The sequence below is a fragment of the Hevea brasiliensis genome, chromosome 6 (assembly GCF_030052815.1).
Source record: "Hevea brasiliensis isolate MT/VB/25A 57/8 chromosome 6, ASM3005281v1, whole genome shotgun sequence".
In the NCBI taxonomy this organism is placed as follows: Eukaryota; Viridiplantae; Streptophyta; class Magnoliopsida; order Malpighiales; family Euphorbiaceae; genus Hevea; species Hevea brasiliensis.
In genome coordinates this window covers 379,066-398,756 of record NC_079498.1, presented here as the reverse complement: position 1 = coordinate 398,756, position 19,691 = coordinate 379,066, and the positions used below count along the sequence as shown (strand labels likewise).

The following is a 19,691-nucleotide window of genomic DNA, read 5'->3' as shown; positions in this document are numbered from 1 at the left end:
CCGAAAGCTAAATTGTTAATCTACAACTAAACGACAAAAACCTCTTCTTCTCCGTCTGCTCATATATAAACTCGCTACACGCTCACCTTCAAATTTATCCTCAAACACAACGCCATATATAGCTCTGTTTTCTAAAAATGATCGGGAATTCCTCGTCTTGGTCCCGGCTGGAAGACAAGGCCTTTGAACGAGCACTCGTTGTCTTTCCCGAGGAAACTCCTTACAGATGGGAAAAGATTGCCAGCCAAATTCCAGGAAAGACATGGATTGATGTGAAGAAACATTACGAGGATTTGGTTCATGATGTTGGGGAGATTGACTCTGGTCGAGTCGAGTTGCCGAATTATGAGGATGAGTTGGGGCTGGACTCTGCCGGTGGTTGGGGTTCTGCTACGGAGTCAGGGACGAGTCAGGTGTGGTTTGGGTCTACAGGGAAGGGGAAGGAGACGACCGAGAGGAGGAAGGGGATCCCCTGGACAGAAGAAGAGCACAGGTTTTTAATTTTTTTTTTCTATTTTTGGTTTTAATATAAAAAAAGAGTCTTGGCAGAAATCGTCTTAATTAAGCTGAATTAAAAATCATTATTTTTCATGATTAGATTAGTATAACAAGCTTATATATATATATATATTTTTTTAATTGCAAGCTTATATATATATATATTACACACACTGAATTATCAATTTCTATTCAAATTTTACGAAGATTAAAAGCTATCCTTTAATTGTAATCAGTTTTATTAACTAAGTCTATTCAAATCATAGGATTAATTAGCCTAAATCCATTAAAGAATATTCTTAATTAAGAAAAATTTAGAATATAATCATTAGAACAGTGATTTTATTTTAATTATTAAACATAATAGATTTTTTTTTCTGAATTTTATTATAATAAATGACGATTACTTAATTGGCAGTTCTAAGATGACTATGATTTTTATTTTTTTTATTTTTTAATTTAAACACACTGTTTTCATTTATAAATTATTATTATTATTGTTATTAAATATTGTGGTAGGACACAATAAACTTTTTCTTTAACAATGCAAAGAAAGTAGTACATAGTTTGCAAATTCCAGCAGCCAGCAAGCAGCTGGAATTGGAACCAAATGCTTTCCAGTCCTAATCAAAACTGGACATTTAGTAGCCTCCTTTTTCTCAGAACTTTACAGTTTCTAGTCCTTCTTTTCACTGGCCAATGGGGTCCTCAGGTTCTGGAACTGGGCCTGACTAGCCTTTTAATCATTTGGTGTTGCAGGTTGTTTCTAATAGGACTACAGAGATATGGGAAAGGAGACTGGAGAAGCATCTCAAGAAATGCAGTAGTATCAAGAACACCAACTCAAGTGGCCAGCCATGCCCAGAAGTATTTTCTTCGCATCAACTCAATAAAGAAGGATAAGAAGAGGCCTAGCATTCATGACGTTACCACTAATGCCACCAATCATCCTATTTCTGCTCATGACTTGATGGATCCAAACCCCTTCTCTCATCCTGATAGCCCATCTGCCTATCATGGCTTTGGATTCCCCATGTAATTAATTAAGTTGTAAAAATATCAAAAAGAAATATATATATATATATATATATATATATATATATATATATATATATACACACGCGCACACATTAAGCTCTATGGGTGCGTTTACTGTGGAGTGAATAGCATAAAGGTTGACAATTATAAGAGTAATAATTAATTGTGTAATAGCTAATTGTGTTAAGTGCAATAATTAACGTCCATGTATTATTTTGTAATTAATATTAAGATTGTTACATTAAAAAAAATTAAAAAATTTTAAGCCTAAATTTGATTATACCTTTTCGTCCTGTTTTTGTTTTTTTCTGTTTTTTTAATTTTATTGTTAATAAAGAATAGAAATGTTTTAATTATTATTTTGTATAAATTTAACGAATTATAATAATTATAACACTTTCATCTCTTATAAACTATCTTTTAAATAATTGACAAACGGACAAATTAATAAAAATGAATAAAATAATTTATAGCAAAAACAAAATTTAAGCATATTTTAATTTATTTTTCAAGAATATAAAATTTAATTATTAATTATTATTATTTAATCAACTCTGATTGAGATTTAATTTCGATATTCTAAAACTTTGAAAAAGACTCTTTAGTATTTATGTATTAATTATAATAATAAAAAGATAAAAATGTAATAAATAACAAAATAAAATAGAATTTGTGAAATTTATAAATTTTTAGTATCACTGAAAGTATTTTCATTTAAAACGTGATTGTATCAAATTTGATGAACAGTTAGTAAAATGTTATCCATACGTAACATGTGCGTATATATATAATACAAATTAAAAAAAAATTATCATAATTAAGGTAAAAGAGTGATAAATCTATACATTTATTTTTTAATAGGATTTATTATAACATTAAAGTAATAAATATTAAAATTATTATTTTAAATTTATAAAAAAAATTTTAATATTAAATGAACTATTTTAATGAATATGTAAATTTAAATGTAAATATTTAATATAATATTTATTAAACTCATTTTTATATAATATTGAATTTATAATAATTACATTTTTAATATATATTTAATTACAAGAATTATTGCATAATATATATTGTAAAGTTATTAAAAATTTAAATGATATATAAATCGTGTGCGCCTCCCGACGACGGTTATCGGAAGCTACGAAGTGTGGAATCGTGCGACGACGGAAAGGGGGTAGCGCAAGAGGTATATGCCCTACGCTTCGTCATACCAAATTCAACGAACCTAAAACAGCCGTGCGTGGACTAGCCGGTGGCATCGCTGGTCGGCTCCACCCAGCCTCTCAACTTCCTTGCTTGACTCTTATACTATCCGAAATCCCCAATAAAATATTCAGAAAGGAAACCTTTCTTTAATTTCACCATCAAGGTAAACATATACGCATACAGAGACACGCAATTTAGATAGAGATGGCGATCCTCTACGCGGTGGTGGCGCGGGGGATGGTGGTGCTGGCGGAGTTCAGCGCGGTGACAGGGAACACAGGGGCTGTGGTTAGGCGGATCATCGAGAAGCTTCCATCTGAGGCCGATTCTAGGCTGTGCTTTTCTCAAGATCGCTACATATTTCACATACTCAGATCCGATGGCCTCACTTTTCTCTGCATGGCTAATGACACCTTCGGCAGTGCGTAACTTTTCCCTTTCTTTTCATCTTGATCTCTTTCTGCTTGAATTGACTGAATTGGTGGTGTTATTTAAGTTAAGAGTGGTGAAGATTAATGAAGTTTGTTTTTTTCAGTTTATTCTGATTTTCAATTTTAGCGATTGTAGAATGTAGGATTTTAAGTATGGAATTATTGATTTCAATTGAAAATTAGCTTAAGGTATTGCATTTGGATCTCCATTTCCTCAAATTGAAGTTTTGCTGCATCTTCGTTTTGTGTTTTAATCCCATTTGAAAGGCTGAGGTTGCAACCGAAAAAATCTCTGCTAAGAACGTCCTGCTGATGATATGAAGTCAGTATGAGCTGCAAATTAGATATTAAAGCTTTGTCCTTGCACATTGAAATCTGAATTCGATCCTCATATTTGTTCTTCAGTCAATTGGTGCGCTATTAGTATTTTCTATTGTTGTATGGCTGTGGCAGTTTCGCTAAAGAATTGCCAATGTAGTTTCTCTGGTATTATTACTCTTTTCTTTTGTTTGGTTTTTTAATGATTAGGACTCCTATGGTAAAGGGCCATTTTCTTACTTTTGGCCCATTAATTAGATGTTGTTCCATTGATGTTCATGGGGCGTCATGGTGTGGCAGTGAATGGCAGTAGCTGCATTTGTATGTTGTATTTTTTAATGCATATGCTTATGTTTTAATACACTACCTGATAGATAAGTCATAACAAACACAGAAAAATGTTCCAAACTGTTTACAGCATCGCAAGGAAGGGATTGGAAGTGAATTTGTTAATTTTCATGACAATTCAACTCAACTCAACTCAACTAAGCCTTTATCCCAAAAATTTGGGGTCGGCTATATGGATTCGCTTTTTCCACTCTGAACGATTTTGGGTTAAATCTTCAGAAATGTGTAATGCTTCTAAGTCATGCTGTACTGCTCTCCTCCAAGTCAATTTAGGTATACCCCTTTTTTTCTTTCTATCCTCTAGCCTAATGTGCTCTACTTGTCTAACTGGGGCTTTCGTATGTCTACGCTTCACATGACCAAACCACCTCAATCTCCCTTCTCTCAACTTATCTTCAATTGGCACCACTCCTACCTTTTCTCTAATACTTTCATTACGGACTTTATCTAGTCTAGTATGGCCACTCATCCACCTTAACATTCTCATCTCTGCAACTCTTATCTTAGATGCGTAGGACTCTTTCAGTGCCCAACACTCACTACCATATAGCATAGGCCGTATGGTCAGATGCGGTAAAATTTTCCTTTTAATTTATTGGGAATCTTACGATCACATAAAACTCCCGTGGCACGTCTCCACTTCAACCATCCGGCTTTAATCCTATGACTAACATCCTCCTCACATCCCCCATCTACTTGAAGGACTGAGCCTAGATATTTAAAGTGATTACTTTGGGACAGTGCCACTCCATTCAAACTAACTCCTTCCCTATCACCAGTTTGGCCTTCACTGAACTTGCAATGCATGTATTCTGTCTTCGTTCTACTTAACTTAAAACCCTTTGACTCTAGAGTACTTCTCCAAAGTTCTAGCTTCCTATTGACTCCTTCTCGTGTCTCATCTATCAGAACAATATCATCCGCAAACATCATGCACTAAGGAATACTCTCTTGTATATGTTTCGTCAGTTCATCTAAAACTAATGTAAAAAGGTAAGGGCTTATGGCTGATCCTTGGTGTAATCCAATTGAGATCGGAAAATCTCTTGTGTCCCCTCCCACTGTGCGCACAATAGTAGTTGCTCCTTCATACATATCTTTCAATACTTGTATATACCTAATAGATACCCTCTTTTGTTCTAACGCATTCCATAAGACCTCTCTTGGAACACTATCATAAGCCTTCTCCAAATCAATAAAAACCATGTGTAGATCTTTCTTCCCATCTCTATATTTCTCCATCAAGCTTCTAATGAGAAAGATCGCTTCCATAGTTGAACGACTGGGCATGAAACCAAATTGATTGAGAGAGATAGAAGTATCATGACGTAGTCGATGCTCCACAACTCTCTCCCACTACTTCATAGTATGGCTCATGAGTTTAATTCCCCTATTGTTTGAGCAACTCTGTATGTCTCCATTATTTTTAAAAATAGGTACTAAAATACTCTTCCTCCATTCATCAGGCATTTTCTTTGAGTTTAGAATCTTATTAAATAATTTAGTTAACCATGCCACTCCCATATCTCCCAAATACTTCCACACTTCAATTGGTATTTCATCGGGTCCACAGGCTTTACATACTTTCATTCTCTTAAGTGCTTCCTTTACTTCTAAAGATCTAATCCTTCTAGTATAATTTACATTCTTTTCTATTGTTCTATAATCTATATTCACGCTATTTCCATTTTGACTATTATTAAAGAGATCATTAAAATAATTTCTCCATCTTTCTTTAATGTCCTCATCTTTCACCAACACTTTTCCTTCTTTATCCTTAATGCACCTAACTTGATTGAGATCTTGACATTTCCTTTCTCTACTCCTTGCTAATCTATAAATATCTTTCTCCCCTTCTTTAGTTCCAAGTTTCTCATATAACTTTTCAAAGGCACTGCTCTTGCTTGGCTAACTGCCTTTTTTGCCTCTTTCTTTGCTATCTTGTACTGTTCATATGCCTCATTATTATCACATTTAGGTAATTTCTTATACCATTCCCTTTTTCTCTTCACTGCCTTTTGTACTTCCTCATTCCACCACCATCTCTCTTTTGAGGGTGGTCCATGTCCTTTAGACTCCCCAAGTACTTTTCTAGCTACTTCTCTAATCTTTGATGCCATCTATCTGTATCCACATATCATTGGCCTCCATATCTAGCTTCCATACTTCGGACTCAAGAAGCTCATTTTTGAACTTCACTTGCTTTACTCCTTTGAACTCCCATCACTTTGTTCGAGCTACACTATTTCTTCTGACCTTACTTGAATTGTTCCTAAACTTGACATCCAAGACCACCAACCTATGTTGACTTGTTAAAGCTTCTCCTGGAATGACCTTGCAATCCTTGCATAGAGCTCTATTTGTCTTCCTGGTTAAGAGGAAGTCGATTTGGCTTCTATGTTGCCCACTTTTGAAAGTCACTAAATGTGACTCTCTTTTTATAAAGTAGGTATTTGCTAGTATTAGGACGTATGCCATAGCAAAATCCATGATGCTTTTTCCCTCCTCATTTCGACTGCCAAAACCAAAACCTCCATGCACATTCTCATAACCTTGCCTATCACTTCCTACATGTCCATTCAAATCTCCACCAATGAAAACATTCTCTTCATTCGGTATGCTTTGCATTAAATCATCCATATCTTCCCAAAACCTTTGTTTACTCTCACTATCTAGTCCTATTTGTGGGGCATAAGCACTAACTATATTTATTGTTTCTCCGTCTAGTACTAGCTTTACTAGTATAATTCTATCTCCTACTCTTTTCACAGCTACTACTGCGTCTTTCAATGTCCTGTCTATGATTATACCCACTCCGTTCTTGTTTCTCTCCTTTCCGGTAAACCACAATTTGTACCCTGAATTACCCACTTCCTTACTTTTCTCTCCTACCCATTTAGTCTCCTGAATGAAAGCAATATTCACCCTTCTCCTTTCCAAGGTATCCACAAGCTCCATTAATTTTCCTGTAAGTGATCCAACATTCCAAGTACCAACCCTGATCCTCCTCCTATCCTGCTCCTTCCTAATTGGTCTCCTTCTATGATATCTTCTATTATTTTCTATGTCTATCTTGTGTTCTGTTCCACTATTTGTTCTATTATCTGTCTTATGGACTAACTTCTTTACCCACACCCGTCCATGATGTGGGAACCCTTGCTCACTTAACACCACACCGGTAGCCGGCATGGCGTCGCTTTCGGTGAACGCCCTACACCCTTGCATATTTATCACTACACCCGGGCTCCGATGTAGCGCGTCGTTAGTAGAGGACGCCCCAACGTTTATATCATTTGAATCCATATCATAGGGTGTGACGAAATTTTTACGCTGGTTGTCACCTACCGCAACCCTCCTCCTTTATCCGGGCTTGGGACCGGCTAAGCGCAAACTACTTAGGCGGAGTTTAATTTTCATGACAATTGATGTTTAAATTTATATTCTACTTACAGAGTGCAATATATAGTAAATTTTTCTTATTCTTTAGTAGCCATCGCTAAATTGTGAATTTCTGAAGTCTAAATGGATGAATTTCACCATTTTTCCTTGTTCTTCTGTGACATATAATTTGTTATTTTGTGCCTTGATTTAGGGAGAATTCCATTTTCATACTTGGAGGACATTCATATGAGGTTCATGAAAAACTATGGTAGAGTGGCCCACTATGCACCTGCTTATGCAATGAATGATGAGTTTTCGAGGGTATTGCATCAGCAAATGGAATTTTTCTCTAGTAACCCAAGTGCTGATACTCTCAATCGTGTAAGGGGTGAAGTTGGCGAGGCAAGTACCTTTGAGTGTTCTTAGAAATTTACTTTCTTGTTCACTGGTCGTTTATTTTTCATCTTATATTGCATATGGATCAATGCTTGAGATTGTCATTTTCCCTGATTCATGGAGTGTTGGCTTTTCGAAAATGCAACAAGAAAAAAGAGTGTCTTGTTTTATTTTTTGCTCAAGCACCTTGTTCACATGGTGCCTGTTGCTGAGTGGCATGTATTTGTGGTTTGATTTTAGACTTTTGGATTTGTTTACTATATGATTTTTACTTCTAAGAAGCAACAGTTTGAACATGTGTGTGTGAGAGAGATAGAGAGAACATCTTCACACGTTGTGGCAATAAAATATCACATTCATTTTGTTGTGTCAATTTATCACATAGCTGAGATTGTGGAAGTGTGTATTGTTATCAATATCGTACTATTTGTTGCTAGTCAAGTCATGCTATTTTCACGTCTTCTGGGAATGTGATGTATATCAAAGGCACATCAGCTGTCTAGAAGGAAGTCTAGGATTCTTCAAATAGGGCTCAAACCAGAGAACTTCAAGCAAGAGTATTTATCACATGTTCTAGTTAGCTTCTAATCAACTTCCAAATCATCTTGGTTTATGGTCAAACCTTTCCAATTGTCAGTTTCAATCTTCCAAATCACCTCTGTAATTTTTTTTTTGCCATTCTTTATCTATCAATGATTTATAGTTGTTTTGTGATTGACTTTTTTTTCTTACGCTTACTAGCAATAGAAAGTCTTTTTGCAGATCCGTACGATCATGGTAGAGAACATTGAGAAGATACTAGAGAGAGGTGATCGGATTGAGCTTCTTGTTGACAAAACTGCAACAATGCAAGACAGTGCATTTCACTTCAGGAAACAATCTAAGCGCCTGAGAAGAGCACTTTGGATGAAAAATGCCAAGCTCTTGTAAGTGCTTATCCTTTCCTAGGACTGCTTTCAATTTCTTTTTTCTATGGATGCTAAGACACTAGACCATCAAAACACCCTGCGCACCCCTTCTTTTTCTCCTAGTCCCTTTTTTTGGTGGGTTTCTGATTGTAGATGCTGGAGACTCTTTGAAAACTGTAAGCTATGTTCCTTGACTCCAGCACAGTATGGAGGTCCAACAACTAGATATTAGGCTAAAAATGAATATTCAGAGTGACAAATTCTCTAAATATGGGTCCTTTAGCAGCAGTTAAAAAAAAAAGTAGAAAAAGGAAAAACGAAACAATCAGAAGTGCTAGAGGTAGACCCATAGAGAAGGGAAGGAAAAGGTAAAGAGACCTTTTATGGGGAAATTTCATTTCAATCACCCATTTAGGCCTTAATTGAACTGTCAAAGTTGGCCTCTTTTCCTGAGCAAATGTACTCTGAAAAACAATGGAGAGGAAAACATTCTTAATAAATGAGTAAGCAAGAAAAATGAGGGTGCACATGAATTATGTTCTCCTTTAATTTCCAACTTGTCTACCTGTGACAGATTCAGATTACGTGAAATATAGAAGGCATTTGATATAGATCTCTCAATGTTTCTTAACTGTTAATTGTTGGAGCATCAAAAGTCAAACTTCAGATTTTTTGTTATTATTGTCAACTTCTAAAAAGGTCTAGAGTCAATAGGAAACTAGAACTTTGGAGAAGTACTCTAGAGTCAAAGGGTTTTAAGTTAAGTAGAACGAAGACAGAATACATGCATTGCAAGTTCAGTGAATGCCAAACTGGTGATAGGGAAGGAGTTAGTTTGAATGGAGTGGTACTGTCCCAAAGTAATCACTTTAAATACCTAGGCTCAGTCCTTCAAGTAGATGGGGGATGTGAGGATGATGTTAGTCATAGGATTAAAGCCGGATGGTTAAAGTGGAGACGTGCTATGGGAGTTTTATGTGATCGTAAGATTCCCAATAAATTAAAAGGAAAATTTTACCGTACAGCCATACGACCGGCTATGTTATATGATAGTGAGTGTTGGGCACTGAAAGAGTCGTATGCATCTAAGATAAGAGTTGCAGAGATGAGAATGTTAAGGTGGATGAGTGGCCATACTAGACTAGATAAAGTCCGTAATGAAAGTATTAGAGAAAAGGTAGGAGTGGTGCCAATTGAAGATAAGTTGAGAGAAGGGAGATTAAGGTGGTTTGGTCATGTGAAGCGTAGACATACGGAGGCTCCAGTTAGACAAGTAGAGCACATTAGGTTAGAGGATAGAAAGAAAAAAAGGGGTAGACCTAAATTGACTTGGAGGAGAGTAGTACAACATGACTTAGAAGCATTACACATTTCTGAGGATTTAACCCAAAATCGTTCAGAGTGGAAAAAGCGAATCCATATAGCCGACCCCAAATTTTTGGGATAAAGGCTTAGTTGAGTTGTAGTTTGAGTTTATTGTCAACTTCTAAAAAAGTATTGGTATATGCAATCGTTTCACACGCTCCGCTGGACTTAATTGCACCTTTCTGGTTGATTCATAAAGATGGACACCAAAATAGATGTTGCTTGCAAAACGATTGGAAAAGATGGTTTCTCATGTGTCAGGGGTTAGCCTTATTCCATCCCATATACCCACCACCACTTCAGGTATTTGAATTTCATGCCTCCAAATTGGAATTTCCTAGATTTAACCCCTAGGCTGTTCCAATGGACAATGACATTCATTGCTGCCACCCCTAGCTTCTAGTGGTTCCACCTGTTCTCTGTCTTTCTGCTCTTGCACAGAGTATGTTTGGAAATCTAATATAAAATCTAATATGCCATCTGGTCGATTCTCATATTTGGGAAAATAATATAAGTTCTAGAATCAATTCTTAAAAAATAAGTCATTTTGGAAGATATAGAAATAATGCCAAATGTAGCATAATTTTGCAAAAATTCAGTTCATTTATTTGGATATATTATTAAAATCCCAACTCACCCTTATTTAAATCAAGTGTATATCTTTATGAGTAAGGATAAAATAAGAAACTGATGACATTCAATTTACTTTTCAATTATTTTCAAACGATAGAATTCAAGTTAATTTAATCACTTTAAAATTTATTTTAAACACATGAATTCTACCATAAAATCATTTGAATTGAATTTTACCTTTAGAAGTGAATTGAATTGAATTCTAGTAGAATAATTATTCCAAATGGAGTGTTAGCTAATTCAGGTGTTACAACAGAGAATCCAAAGCCTTCTGATGCAGTATTGGAATCAACTTAGGATACTTAGGAATTATATTCATTGTAAAATTAGAGAATTTAGATTATTATTAATTAGGAAGTTTAGAGTTTTATTATTTAGGAATTTTATTACCTTCACAGACCAATTATAGCAGCACAGTTCAACTGGTTTAAAATTGTTAGCTTAATAGCTTGATGACATTTTAAGTGAGTGTAAAATCTATATTTACTTGACAGGGCCTTGTTGACATGCGTGATTGTACTATTGCTGTACATAATAATTGCTGCTTGTTGTGGAGGCATCACTCTACCTTCATGCAGATCTTGACAGGTGTTTTACTAGATTGAACGTTCTGAGGTATGCTATAATGAATTATGAAATTCATTTGTGGACTGTGTTAAGACAAAGCTGCAGTGAGCTATGAAATTTTGAGGCTTATGAGGAATCTATACTTCTACAAGGTGCCAGAAATAATATTGTAGTCGCTTATGAGGAATCTATACTTCTACAAGGTGCCAGAAATAATATTGTAGTTTGTCGAGCTGCTGTTGCATACGGTACAAAGTAACGTATACTTTGTTTGTTGTCATGGATCGTCTGTGTATACTGTAAATGCCTGGATGAAACATGCATTATTTATATGTTTTTTAACATCGTCGTCTTGTGTTCAATTATATGGTGTTATCTTTCTGTCTCTGTAAATTATGACTCGATATGCTCCACTTTTAACATTATTAAATGAATTTTATCTTTGCAGTCACATGTGCAAAGCTCACAATGGTTTTCTTTATGAAGTAGCTTGCTTGCTTTCTTTCTTTGTTGTGACTTAATTTTCTTCACTTGTTAAACTTGTCTAATTTTAAGTTACAATATCTACTTTGGTTTGACAATTTCATTGTTGACCGTGGATGCTGCGAGTGATGATCAATGGTGGCTCATTAATAGTAGTTCCCATGGTAATGGATGGGCTTATTAATAATATTGTTTAAAATCGAAGCAAAATGCTATTGAAAATTTTACTTCCAACAATTTTAAGAAAGTTGGGTTTCAAATATGTAAATGTAATTTAATATTAGTCTTGGAATAGATATTTATTTTTATTTAAATATAAAAAATTTGGAATCTTCAAACAAGAAAAATGAACTTATCTATAAATTGCATTTCATTTTCTTTTACAGAGAGAACTAAATTTTCTTCGCATCGGTTGTGTGACAATTACGATATGGTATTGTGAAGACTCAATATTTAGGTAAGTACTATAGAAACAGCTCTTGCATGATATGTATCGTCAATAGAAAGATAAGAGACGACAAATGAGTTGGCTAAGTGTCGTGGTCAGATTCTTCTTGCATAGGTTTGCACGTGGCTGCCTTCACTAAATTGAGCAAGTGTGACGGCTTAAAAACATATAATGAAATGAAGAGCAAAATGCTGCCCAACTCACGATTGAAATATTCACAACTTACACTGCATGAAACCACTTCTTTGAAACGCCAAGTAAGCAAATTCTGTAGATTGGGCACTGGTGATGGTGGGGACAGGCACAGCCCCTGTCACGCCTCACGAGCACTTTCGGCAGATGGTTCATTTGGATCACAAACTGACAAATTCTCCAATGCGGAATTTCACGACAGTGCCTTCTTCCGATAACTATTAGCAGGACACGTTTAACACTCTCTTCTTCTTTTACTGTTGGAGATTGCTGTTGCAAGCTGACTTGTGTTGTCCATTATAAAATTAATGCAGTGGGTGTCCTTCCTTTTATTTATTTATTTTTTTTATATTTTAACTTTGGCCAAATTCGGCTGGGGAGCATCCTTTCTTAGCTCCACGCTGTGATTCCACCCTGTCCATATCTCCCACCTCATTTTTTTGTTTAAACCCAAAATTTCCACTTCCATTCGACACTGCTCAGACCTTCTCATCTTTCTCTTTAATGGAGACTCTTCTCAGGCTATTTTCACCTCCTCCTCCAACTAAAGCTTCTCAAATAAGCCATATAACAAACCCCGTCCCTGTTTTCTCTTCTCCAAGACCCACTATCACACCTTCAAGAAACTCCAACTGCAGAATCCACAGCAGCAAGTCTGGAAGCTTTCTTGACTTGAAACCCGAATCAAAACCAGACTTCTTAGATTTTGATCTCTCCTGGTTTGATCCGGCTGCTAGATCCCGCTTTGATGTCATCATTATTGGTACTGGACCGGCTGGCCTCCGCCTCGCTGAGCAAGTATCCCTCTATGGAATTAAGGTATGCTGTGTTGATCCTTCACCACTTTCGTTGTGGCCTAATAATTACGGTGTTTGGGTTGATGAGTTTGAAAGCTTGGGTCTTCTAGATTGTCTGGACAAAACATGGCCTATGACTTGTGTCTTCATAGATGATCACAAGACCAAGTACTTAGACCGTCCCTATGGTCGCGTTAGTAGGAAGAAGTTGCAGACAAAATTAATGGAGAAGTGCGTCTCAAATGGTGTTAAATTTCATAAGGCTAAGGTTTGGAAAGTAGAGCATGAAGAGTTTGAGTCTTCAGTTATTTGTGATGATGGGAATGATCTTAAAGCAAGCTTAGTTGTGGATGCAAGTGGTTTTGCTAGTACTTTTATCGAGTATGATAAGCCAAGAAACCATGGGTATCAGATTGCTCATGGCATATTAGCAGAAGTGGATTGTCACCCATTTGACTTGGATAAGATGATTCTTATGGATTGGAGAGATTCCCATATGGGAAATGAGCCTTACTTGCGTGCTAGCAATTCAAGATTTCCAACCTTCTTGTATGCCATGCCATTTGATTCCAATTTGATATTTTTAGAAGAGACATCTCTGGTGAGTCGGCCTGCGTTATCCTACATGGAGGTGAAGAGAAGGATGGTAGCGAGGTTGAGACATTTAGGAATCAGAGTGAAGACGGTAATAGAGGATGAGAAATGTTTGATTCCTATGGGAGGACCTCTTCCTCTAGTCCCTCAAAGTGTGATGGCTATCGGTGGTACTTCAGGGGTAGTCCACCCTTCAACTGGGTACATGGTGGCTCGAACAATGGCCATAGCCCCAATTGTGGCTGATGCCATTGCAGAGTGCCTTGGCTCAACCAGAATGATAAGAGGAAGGCCACTTTATCATAAAGTGTGGAATGGATTGTGGCCATTGGACAAGAAGTGTGAGAGAGAATTTTACTCATTTGGGATGGAGACCCTTTTGAAACTTGACTTGAAAGGAAGCAGGAGTTTCTTTGATGCTTTCTTTGATTTGGAACCTTATTATTGGCAAGGATTCCTCTCCTCAAAGTTGTCTTTAGGGGAGCTTGCCTTGTTGAGCTTATCTTTATTTGGTAATGCCTCAAATTCGTCTAGGTTTGATATTGTTACAAAATGTCCTGCACCCTTGGTTAGATTGATGGGTAATTTAGCACTTGAAACCATCATATGATAATATTGTGTTACCGTATAAGAACCATTCTTAAATCATTTTCATTTCCCTTGTTGTATAATTTGGTAAATTTCCTATTAAGCCATGTAACTCCTTTTGTATAGACAAATAATTGGATAATAATAGCGTTTGTGTCAACCAGAAAACAGTAAACTTGTGATGATTTGCTTTTCCTGATGTTCAATAGCTGGCGTCTTTACTTCTCCAATTTCCTGTTAACAAAAAAAATTTATGATAATTTCAATTGTAATATTGTCTATCATCATAACTGAAGTAAATTAATGTTGAATTGAACATGAAATACCATATTTTGGAAGCGTGCAATTGCAACTAAGGCCGATTTGATTTTAAATTGGAACTTGGAATTGAATCAGAATCAATATTCTTTATTTCAAGTTCAGGGGATCAGAAATCAGATCAAAGGGTTTCTTAATTTCAAATCAATCCCAATTTTGGTTTTTGTTTTGATTGGGTCTAATTTTGATTGAATTTAATGATTGATTTTCTTATATATTTAATCCAATGATTTAGATTATTTCAAATCTTATTATTTTGAAGACAATGTTAATTTCATTCAACTTAAATTTTAATTAAATTTATGAAGAACAAAAGATTATTGAAGTCATTTTTAAAATTATAACTCTTAAATTCTAAGTTTCAATCCAACTCAAATCAATAAAATATATATATATATATATATATATATATATATATATATATATAAAATTTAATTTGTTTCCGTGACGCTGTCATTGATTTGCAGGCCTGAGCTACCGCTAGTTGGGCCATGTAAGTTTTAAAAATGGGCTTCAAAAGCTAGAGGATTGTTCTGCAGTTTTGGCCCAAGAACAGAGGGAAAAACAAAGAAAAGTAAAAGGCCGCTTCTTCCTCTGACCAGCTGCTGTTGTATTGTACCACCCAAAACCAATCCATGAGGCCGATCAGGCTTCCGGAACCTCCCAGCCCCACCATGGGCGTGCCGGAGATCTTCGAGAGTGGCGCCAATAGCGTCATAAGGCGCGCCGTCGTTATTGGCAACGGCTTTCCTGGTTCTGAGAACCAGAGCATCGGCTTGATTCGCGCTCTCGGCCTCTCTGATAACCTCTCCTTTTACGTGAGTCCATGTCAATCCCAAATTTTTATAATTACTTGTGTTCTCTATTTTTACTTTATTTTGTTTATTAATTCAGCGAGTTACGAGACCAAGAGGTGGAATCAATGAGTGGCTCCACTGGCTTCCGGTTTCTCTTCACAAGAAGTTAGATTATGTTCTGAGGCAATTATATAATTACTGGCGGCTTCTCGTAGCTGCTCGAGGGAAGAAATTAGCTGCTTTACCTTCGGAAAATGGTGTTAGTGTGGGTTTATCAACGATTTTAGAAGCTGATGTGAAGCAGATAGTGAACATGGCTCGTGAGACTTATGAAAAGTAAGTCTTTTTCTTTTCTTTCTACCCCTTTGTTTCTTTGTAATTGAAATTGAAACACTTTATCTTCATCGCAAATAAAAAGTATAGTGAAGATTAAAAACCCAACACCATTGAAGAGAGATGGGAAAAGTAAAATTAAGGACATGAAATTGGTATATGAATTCATGATCAAATTAACTGTCCTCCACCTCTTTATATTAAGAGCATGCTTGGCATTAAGGTTGAAATCTGGTTTTTGAAAAAGCAACTTTTTATATGTTCTGGAAAAAAATAATATTAAGCTGTTCAGTTGTTTTAGATTTTTTATGGCTAAAACATGTTAAATTTAATATAAAAATATTTTTTAATAGCTTTTAGTTAACATAACAGTTTAAACAATAATGCCAAACAAATCCTAAATTTTGTGACCAATACTAAATCATGTACACTTAATTGATCAATGGTCACCCTCCTATTAAAGGGATAACCTTTAAGTGATATGGATACGATGCTCAAACATTTAACTTTGAGTTTTAAAGAGAGGAAAATGGAAACTTCTGATTTCATCACTTGAACGCGACCTAGAAATGAATAATTGATGTATGGTTGGGCTTCTAGGACTTTATTATTTGTAGAATTAGAATTTTCTTGCCATCCTTTGTTCCTGATATTTGGAAGAAAGGAAAGTCGTATCATTTCTGTAAAACTATAGCATGGGGTGGTCCCCTTCTCATTTCTTTTCATTCTTAATTCTGTTTATTCAGCAAGCCAAATTCATTAAGTTAGTAATATTGATAGCAGATTTGCATTTAAAATCATATAGTAGGATTGAATGTCTGCCATGGTATATCCATTCAAAAGCTTTGTCTTTTGGGCCAATTGTATGACAATCTATGCTTGTGATGATAATGGTACTCTCTTTTTGGTTTTTTTTTTTTTTTTTGCTTTTTCCCTTCTTTTGGTCATGTTTGTAAGATGTTTGAACCAAAACTAACTTATTTGTGCAAAATATCTTTGTTCTTGTGGCTAAAGAGGTGCTAAATTTCCCTTATTTTTTCTGGCTACATATAAAACTAATACCATTCAACTTTTTCAGGGATGGCCCTTTGTTGGTCGTTGCATCTGGCAGAGATACTATTTCCATTGCAAGCTCTGTAAAACGTTTAGCATCTGAAAATGTTTTTGTTGTTCAGGTATGTTGTGGAGGTCTGCACCTTGTATTGAATTGTAGTTGATTAATTTATGTGGTAAATCACACAACCAGGTTAAAAATAATGCAGGATACTGAAATTGTGCGTTATAACCTCCTAAATATATATTTTTTTTTTGTGGTACGGATTTGGGTCCATGTTTTATCACTACTATACTATTTAATGATAATTTTATGCTCTTTAGTTCCATGTTGATAATAACTGACCAAAATATGCAGTGGGTTGGAGGATTGCTCTATCACATACGTAAGTTCATATTCATGTATAAAACTGTTACATGAACATGTTTTCATGCCATAAAATCAGGAAGTCCATAGTATTCCACAGTAGCAGCTACAGCTTCCAAAGGCTTAGATGCACTATTACCTGCTCCACTTTTTCATGCTACATTTAAATTCTGAGCTTCCTTTTTTTTTTTTTTTGTACTCTTGTTTTTCAGATACAACATCCAAGGTCAAATTTGAATAGGTTTGACCTGGTGATCACTCCACGTCATGATTATTATCCTTTGACTCCTCAAGCACAAGAGCAGGTTCCTCGGTTTCTCCGGAAGTGGATAACGCCATGTGAACCTCCTGATGGGCATGTGGTACGTAGCATTATGTTATATTGCTTTACTCAAACTCCTACCCTGATTATATATTTGCCTCTTTCAAAATTTGGAATTTGTAATCTATGTTGTGCTATTCAAATTCAGGTTTTGACCATGGGAGCTTTGCATCAAATTGATTTTGGTGCGCTTCGTGTTGCAGCTAGCATGTGGCATGATGAGTTTGCGCCTCTGCCAAAGCCTTTACTGGTGGTTAATATCGGGGGACCTACAAGTAATTATTCGTTATACTTTGAATCAATAATACTTTTGCCTAGGTTGATGATTTTTGGTTTTTAAAAAATTTTCATTATATGCTCATTGTCTTTTATCCTAAATATTGAACTAGAAGTGAACAGGTATCTTTTCTTTTTCTTCATTTATTTGTGTCTTCCATAACTTTTTTTTAATCATGTAGGGAACTTGACGTAAGTTGTATCTTCGTGTTGTTATTTCTGTTTGCCATTGATCTAGTGCATAAGATTTAAAGGTTGATGTACTTCCCATAATTTTCTTATAGGCTGCTGTCGCTATGGGACTGACCTTGCAAAGCAGTTAACTTCCAATCTGCTTAGTGTGCTCGATAGCTGTGGGAGTGTCAGAATATCTTTCTCAAATAGGACACCTGCAAAGGTATTACCACATATTTCTCATCATTTTTTATAGTGCCTGGACTCACTCCACATATATTTGGTTTTCCTCTTGTAACTCCACCTGCAGGTTTCAAACATAGTAATCAAAAAGATTGGAAATAATCCAAAAGTTTACATCTGGAATGGTGAAGGTATCTTCCATTTAGTTTAAAACTTTTGTTAAGTTTAAATAATCCAGGACACCTTTTTATAAGTTTTGAATGACCTTATCTTTAGAACCAAATCCGCATGTGGGACATTTAGCTTGGGCAGATGCATTTGTCATTACAGCAGATTCAGTCAGTATGATAAGTGAGGCATGCAGCACTGGGTATGCATGAGAAAGTTTTATCTGGCATTTGATGATTTAGAATGTATTTGGATTTGTGCTTTTGAGATGGTATCCTTGGTGAATCCAATATTATTTGTGCAGGAAACCTGTCTATATCATGGGATCTGAGCGTTGTACATGGAAGCTGTCTGACTTTCATAAATCTTTGAGGGAGCAGGGTGTGGTTCGGCCATTTGCAGGTTCTGAGGATGTAAGTAAACGATTTAGTATCTTCTTCTTCTTCTTCTTCTCTCTCACTTTTTTTTTTTTTTGGGTTATATGAACGAAGAAAGTTTTAAAGAGAAAAGGAAATATGAATACCATAACCCTACTCAACTCTCCTGTCTTGTATTCTCAACTAATTCTTCTTCATTTTAAGAGGTACAATTTCCTTTCTTTTCATGCTAAATTTTTCATGGGATTATGTCACTTCCTTTAGCTTCTGCCCAATCTGTAATTTTTTGTTAAGTTGTTTTAAATAGAAATGGTATACTTACATGCTTTTAACTTTCTTAAACTAGGGCAATTAAAATGGTCTTGCCATTGAGTTTGGGGTTTGGACCTGATTTTTGTCCATTTTTACCTTTTTTTCTTTTTGCCCCTTTGGTCAAAGTGTCTTCTACTCTCTCGGAATGGTTATGGCTGTCTGAATTGGTCACCTCTACTTTCTGCAAATGTTCATCCCTTTTATCTTCTCCCCTTCCTTCCTCCATAAGTTAATAGGTTATGTTTATTGGAGTCCCTTACCCACTTAATCAATTAGAGTTGTTTTTTTTTTTTTTCTTTTTTTTATCTTTCAGATTTCAGAGAGCTGGAGCTACCCTCCCCTTAATGACACTGCAGAAGCTGCTCGTCGGGTGCACAAGGCACTTGCTGAACGTGGATTAAGACTGCGGCCATAGACTATGTTTATAGTTGTCGTAAGCATATTCTTGTATTGTGCTTCAAAGGGGAACCACCCCCGTTAGGTTTGTTCGATAGCACACACAGGGAGCAACAGCAAGCTTCATAGATTTTAAAGTAATTCTTTCCCCTATAGACGTTTTGGCCAAATGAAATATGTAAAAAATAAAGGGTAGCTCTAATAGTGCGGCTTGTATTATAAGAAGAGTAGCAGGCCTTTTTTTTTTTTTTTTGAACAACCTCCAGTCTACTGAAAAGTCTTTCTAATGGGCACACATTTTCTGTTCTGAAAATAAGTTTTTGTAATTAAACTGGTATACTTGATTGTGATTGATTTACACACAAGGAAAGAAAGTGCAATGAAATGAAAATTTAATTGTGATTTGATGCTAAGCTTT

The 19,691-nt window shown here is 35.7% G+C and overlaps 4 protein-coding genes across 5 annotated transcripts; all 4 read left to right on the top strand.

Annotated features, from left to right (window-relative positions):
* The first annotated feature begins 58 nt into the window (after nt 1-58).
* Nucleotides 59-1,811, top strand: LOC110663121 (transcription factor SRM1). Its single transcript, XM_021822359.2, has 2 exons — nt 59-493; nt 1,258-1,811. The coding sequence occupies exons 1-2, from the start codon at nt 138-140 to the stop codon at nt 1,535-1,537; spliced, it is 636 nt and encodes a 211-aa protein (XP_021678051.2). The 5' UTR covers nt 59-137; the 3' UTR covers nt 1,538-1,811.
* An 816-nt stretch (nt 1,812-2,627) lies between these two features.
* LOC110663120 (vesicle-associated membrane protein 714) lies at nt 2,628-11,546 on the top strand. 2 transcript variants are annotated; one of them, XR_009149330.1, is made up of 5 exons: nt 2,628-3,169; nt 7,438-7,628; nt 8,385-8,548; nt 11,023-11,247; nt 11,299-11,546. XR_009149330.1 is itself a non-coding variant. In XM_021822358.2 (4 exons), the coding sequence occupies exons 1-4, from the start codon at nt 2,953-2,955 to the stop codon at nt 11,111-11,113; spliced, it is 663 nt and encodes a 220-aa protein (XP_021678050.2). In that variant the 5' UTR covers nt 2,628-2,952; the 3' UTR covers nt 11,114-11,546. The 2 variants fall into 2 exon arrangements, 1 of the variants encoding a protein (XP_021678050.2); XM_021822358.2 differs by having other exon boundaries at nt 11,023-11,546.
* A 712-nt stretch (nt 11,547-12,258) lies between these two features.
* On the top strand, nt 12,259-14,300 carry LOC110663117 (capsanthin/capsorubin synthase, chromoplastic). The gene has a single exon (XM_021822355.2). It carries the CDS (start codon nt 12,723-12,725, stop codon nt 14,217-14,219), a length of 1,497 nt encoding a protein of 498 aa, XP_021678047.2. The 5' UTR covers nt 12,259-12,722; the 3' UTR covers nt 14,220-14,300.
* Nucleotides 14,301-15,085: 785 nt separating this feature from the next.
* On the top strand, nt 15,086-19,686 carry LOC110663118 (mitochondrial fission protein ELM1). The gene is made up of 10 exons (XM_021822356.2): nt 15,086-15,333; nt 15,410-15,648; nt 16,724-16,820; nt 17,278-17,427; nt 17,536-17,662; nt 17,948-18,060; nt 18,148-18,211; nt 18,297-18,390; nt 18,493-18,601; nt 19,191-19,686. Exons 1-10 carry the CDS (start codon nt 15,151-15,153, stop codon nt 19,290-19,292), a joined length of 1,278 nt encoding a protein of 425 aa, XP_021678048.2. The 5' UTR covers nt 15,086-15,150; the 3' UTR covers nt 19,293-19,686.
* Nucleotides 19,687-19,691: the final 5 nt, after the last annotated feature.

Bases quoted from the DNA above. Each gene is read 5' to 3' on its own strand.
- LOC110663120 (XM_021822358.2), top strand. From the start codon at position 2,953: ATGGCGATCCTCTACGCGGTGGTGGCGCGGGGGATGGTGGTGCTGGCG. The intron at 7,629-8,384 runs GCAAGTACCTTT...GTCTTTTTGCAG, and splicing joins TAAGGGGTGAAGTTGGCGAG to ATCCGTACGATCATGGTAGA. The intron at 8,549-11,022 runs GTAAGTGCTTAT...TTTACTTGACAG, and splicing joins ATGAAAAATGCCAAGCTCTT to GGCCTTGTTGACATGCGTGA.
- LOC110663118 (XM_021822356.2), top strand. From the start codon at position 15,151: ATGAGGCCGATCAGGCTTCCGGAACCTCCCAGCCCCACCATGGGCGTG. The intron at 18,212-18,296 runs GTATCTTCCATT...CCTTATCTTTAG, and splicing joins TTACATCTGGAATGGTGAAG to AACCAAATCCGCATGTGGGA. The intron at 18,602-19,190 runs GTAAGTAAACGA...TTTATCTTTCAG, and splicing joins CATTTGCAGGTTCTGAGGAT to ATTTCAGAGAGCTGGAGCTA.
- LOC110663117 (XM_021822355.2), top strand. From the start codon at position 12,723: ATGGAGACTCTTCTCAGGCTATTTTCACCTCCTCCTCCAACTAAAGCT.
- LOC110663121 (XM_021822359.2), top strand. From the start codon at position 138: ATGATCGGGAATTCCTCGTCTTGGTCCCGGCTGGAAGACAAGGCCTTT. The intron at 494-1,257 runs GTTTTTAATTTT...TTGGTGTTGCAG, and splicing joins TGGACAGAAGAAGAGCACAG to GTTGTTTCTAATAGGACTAC.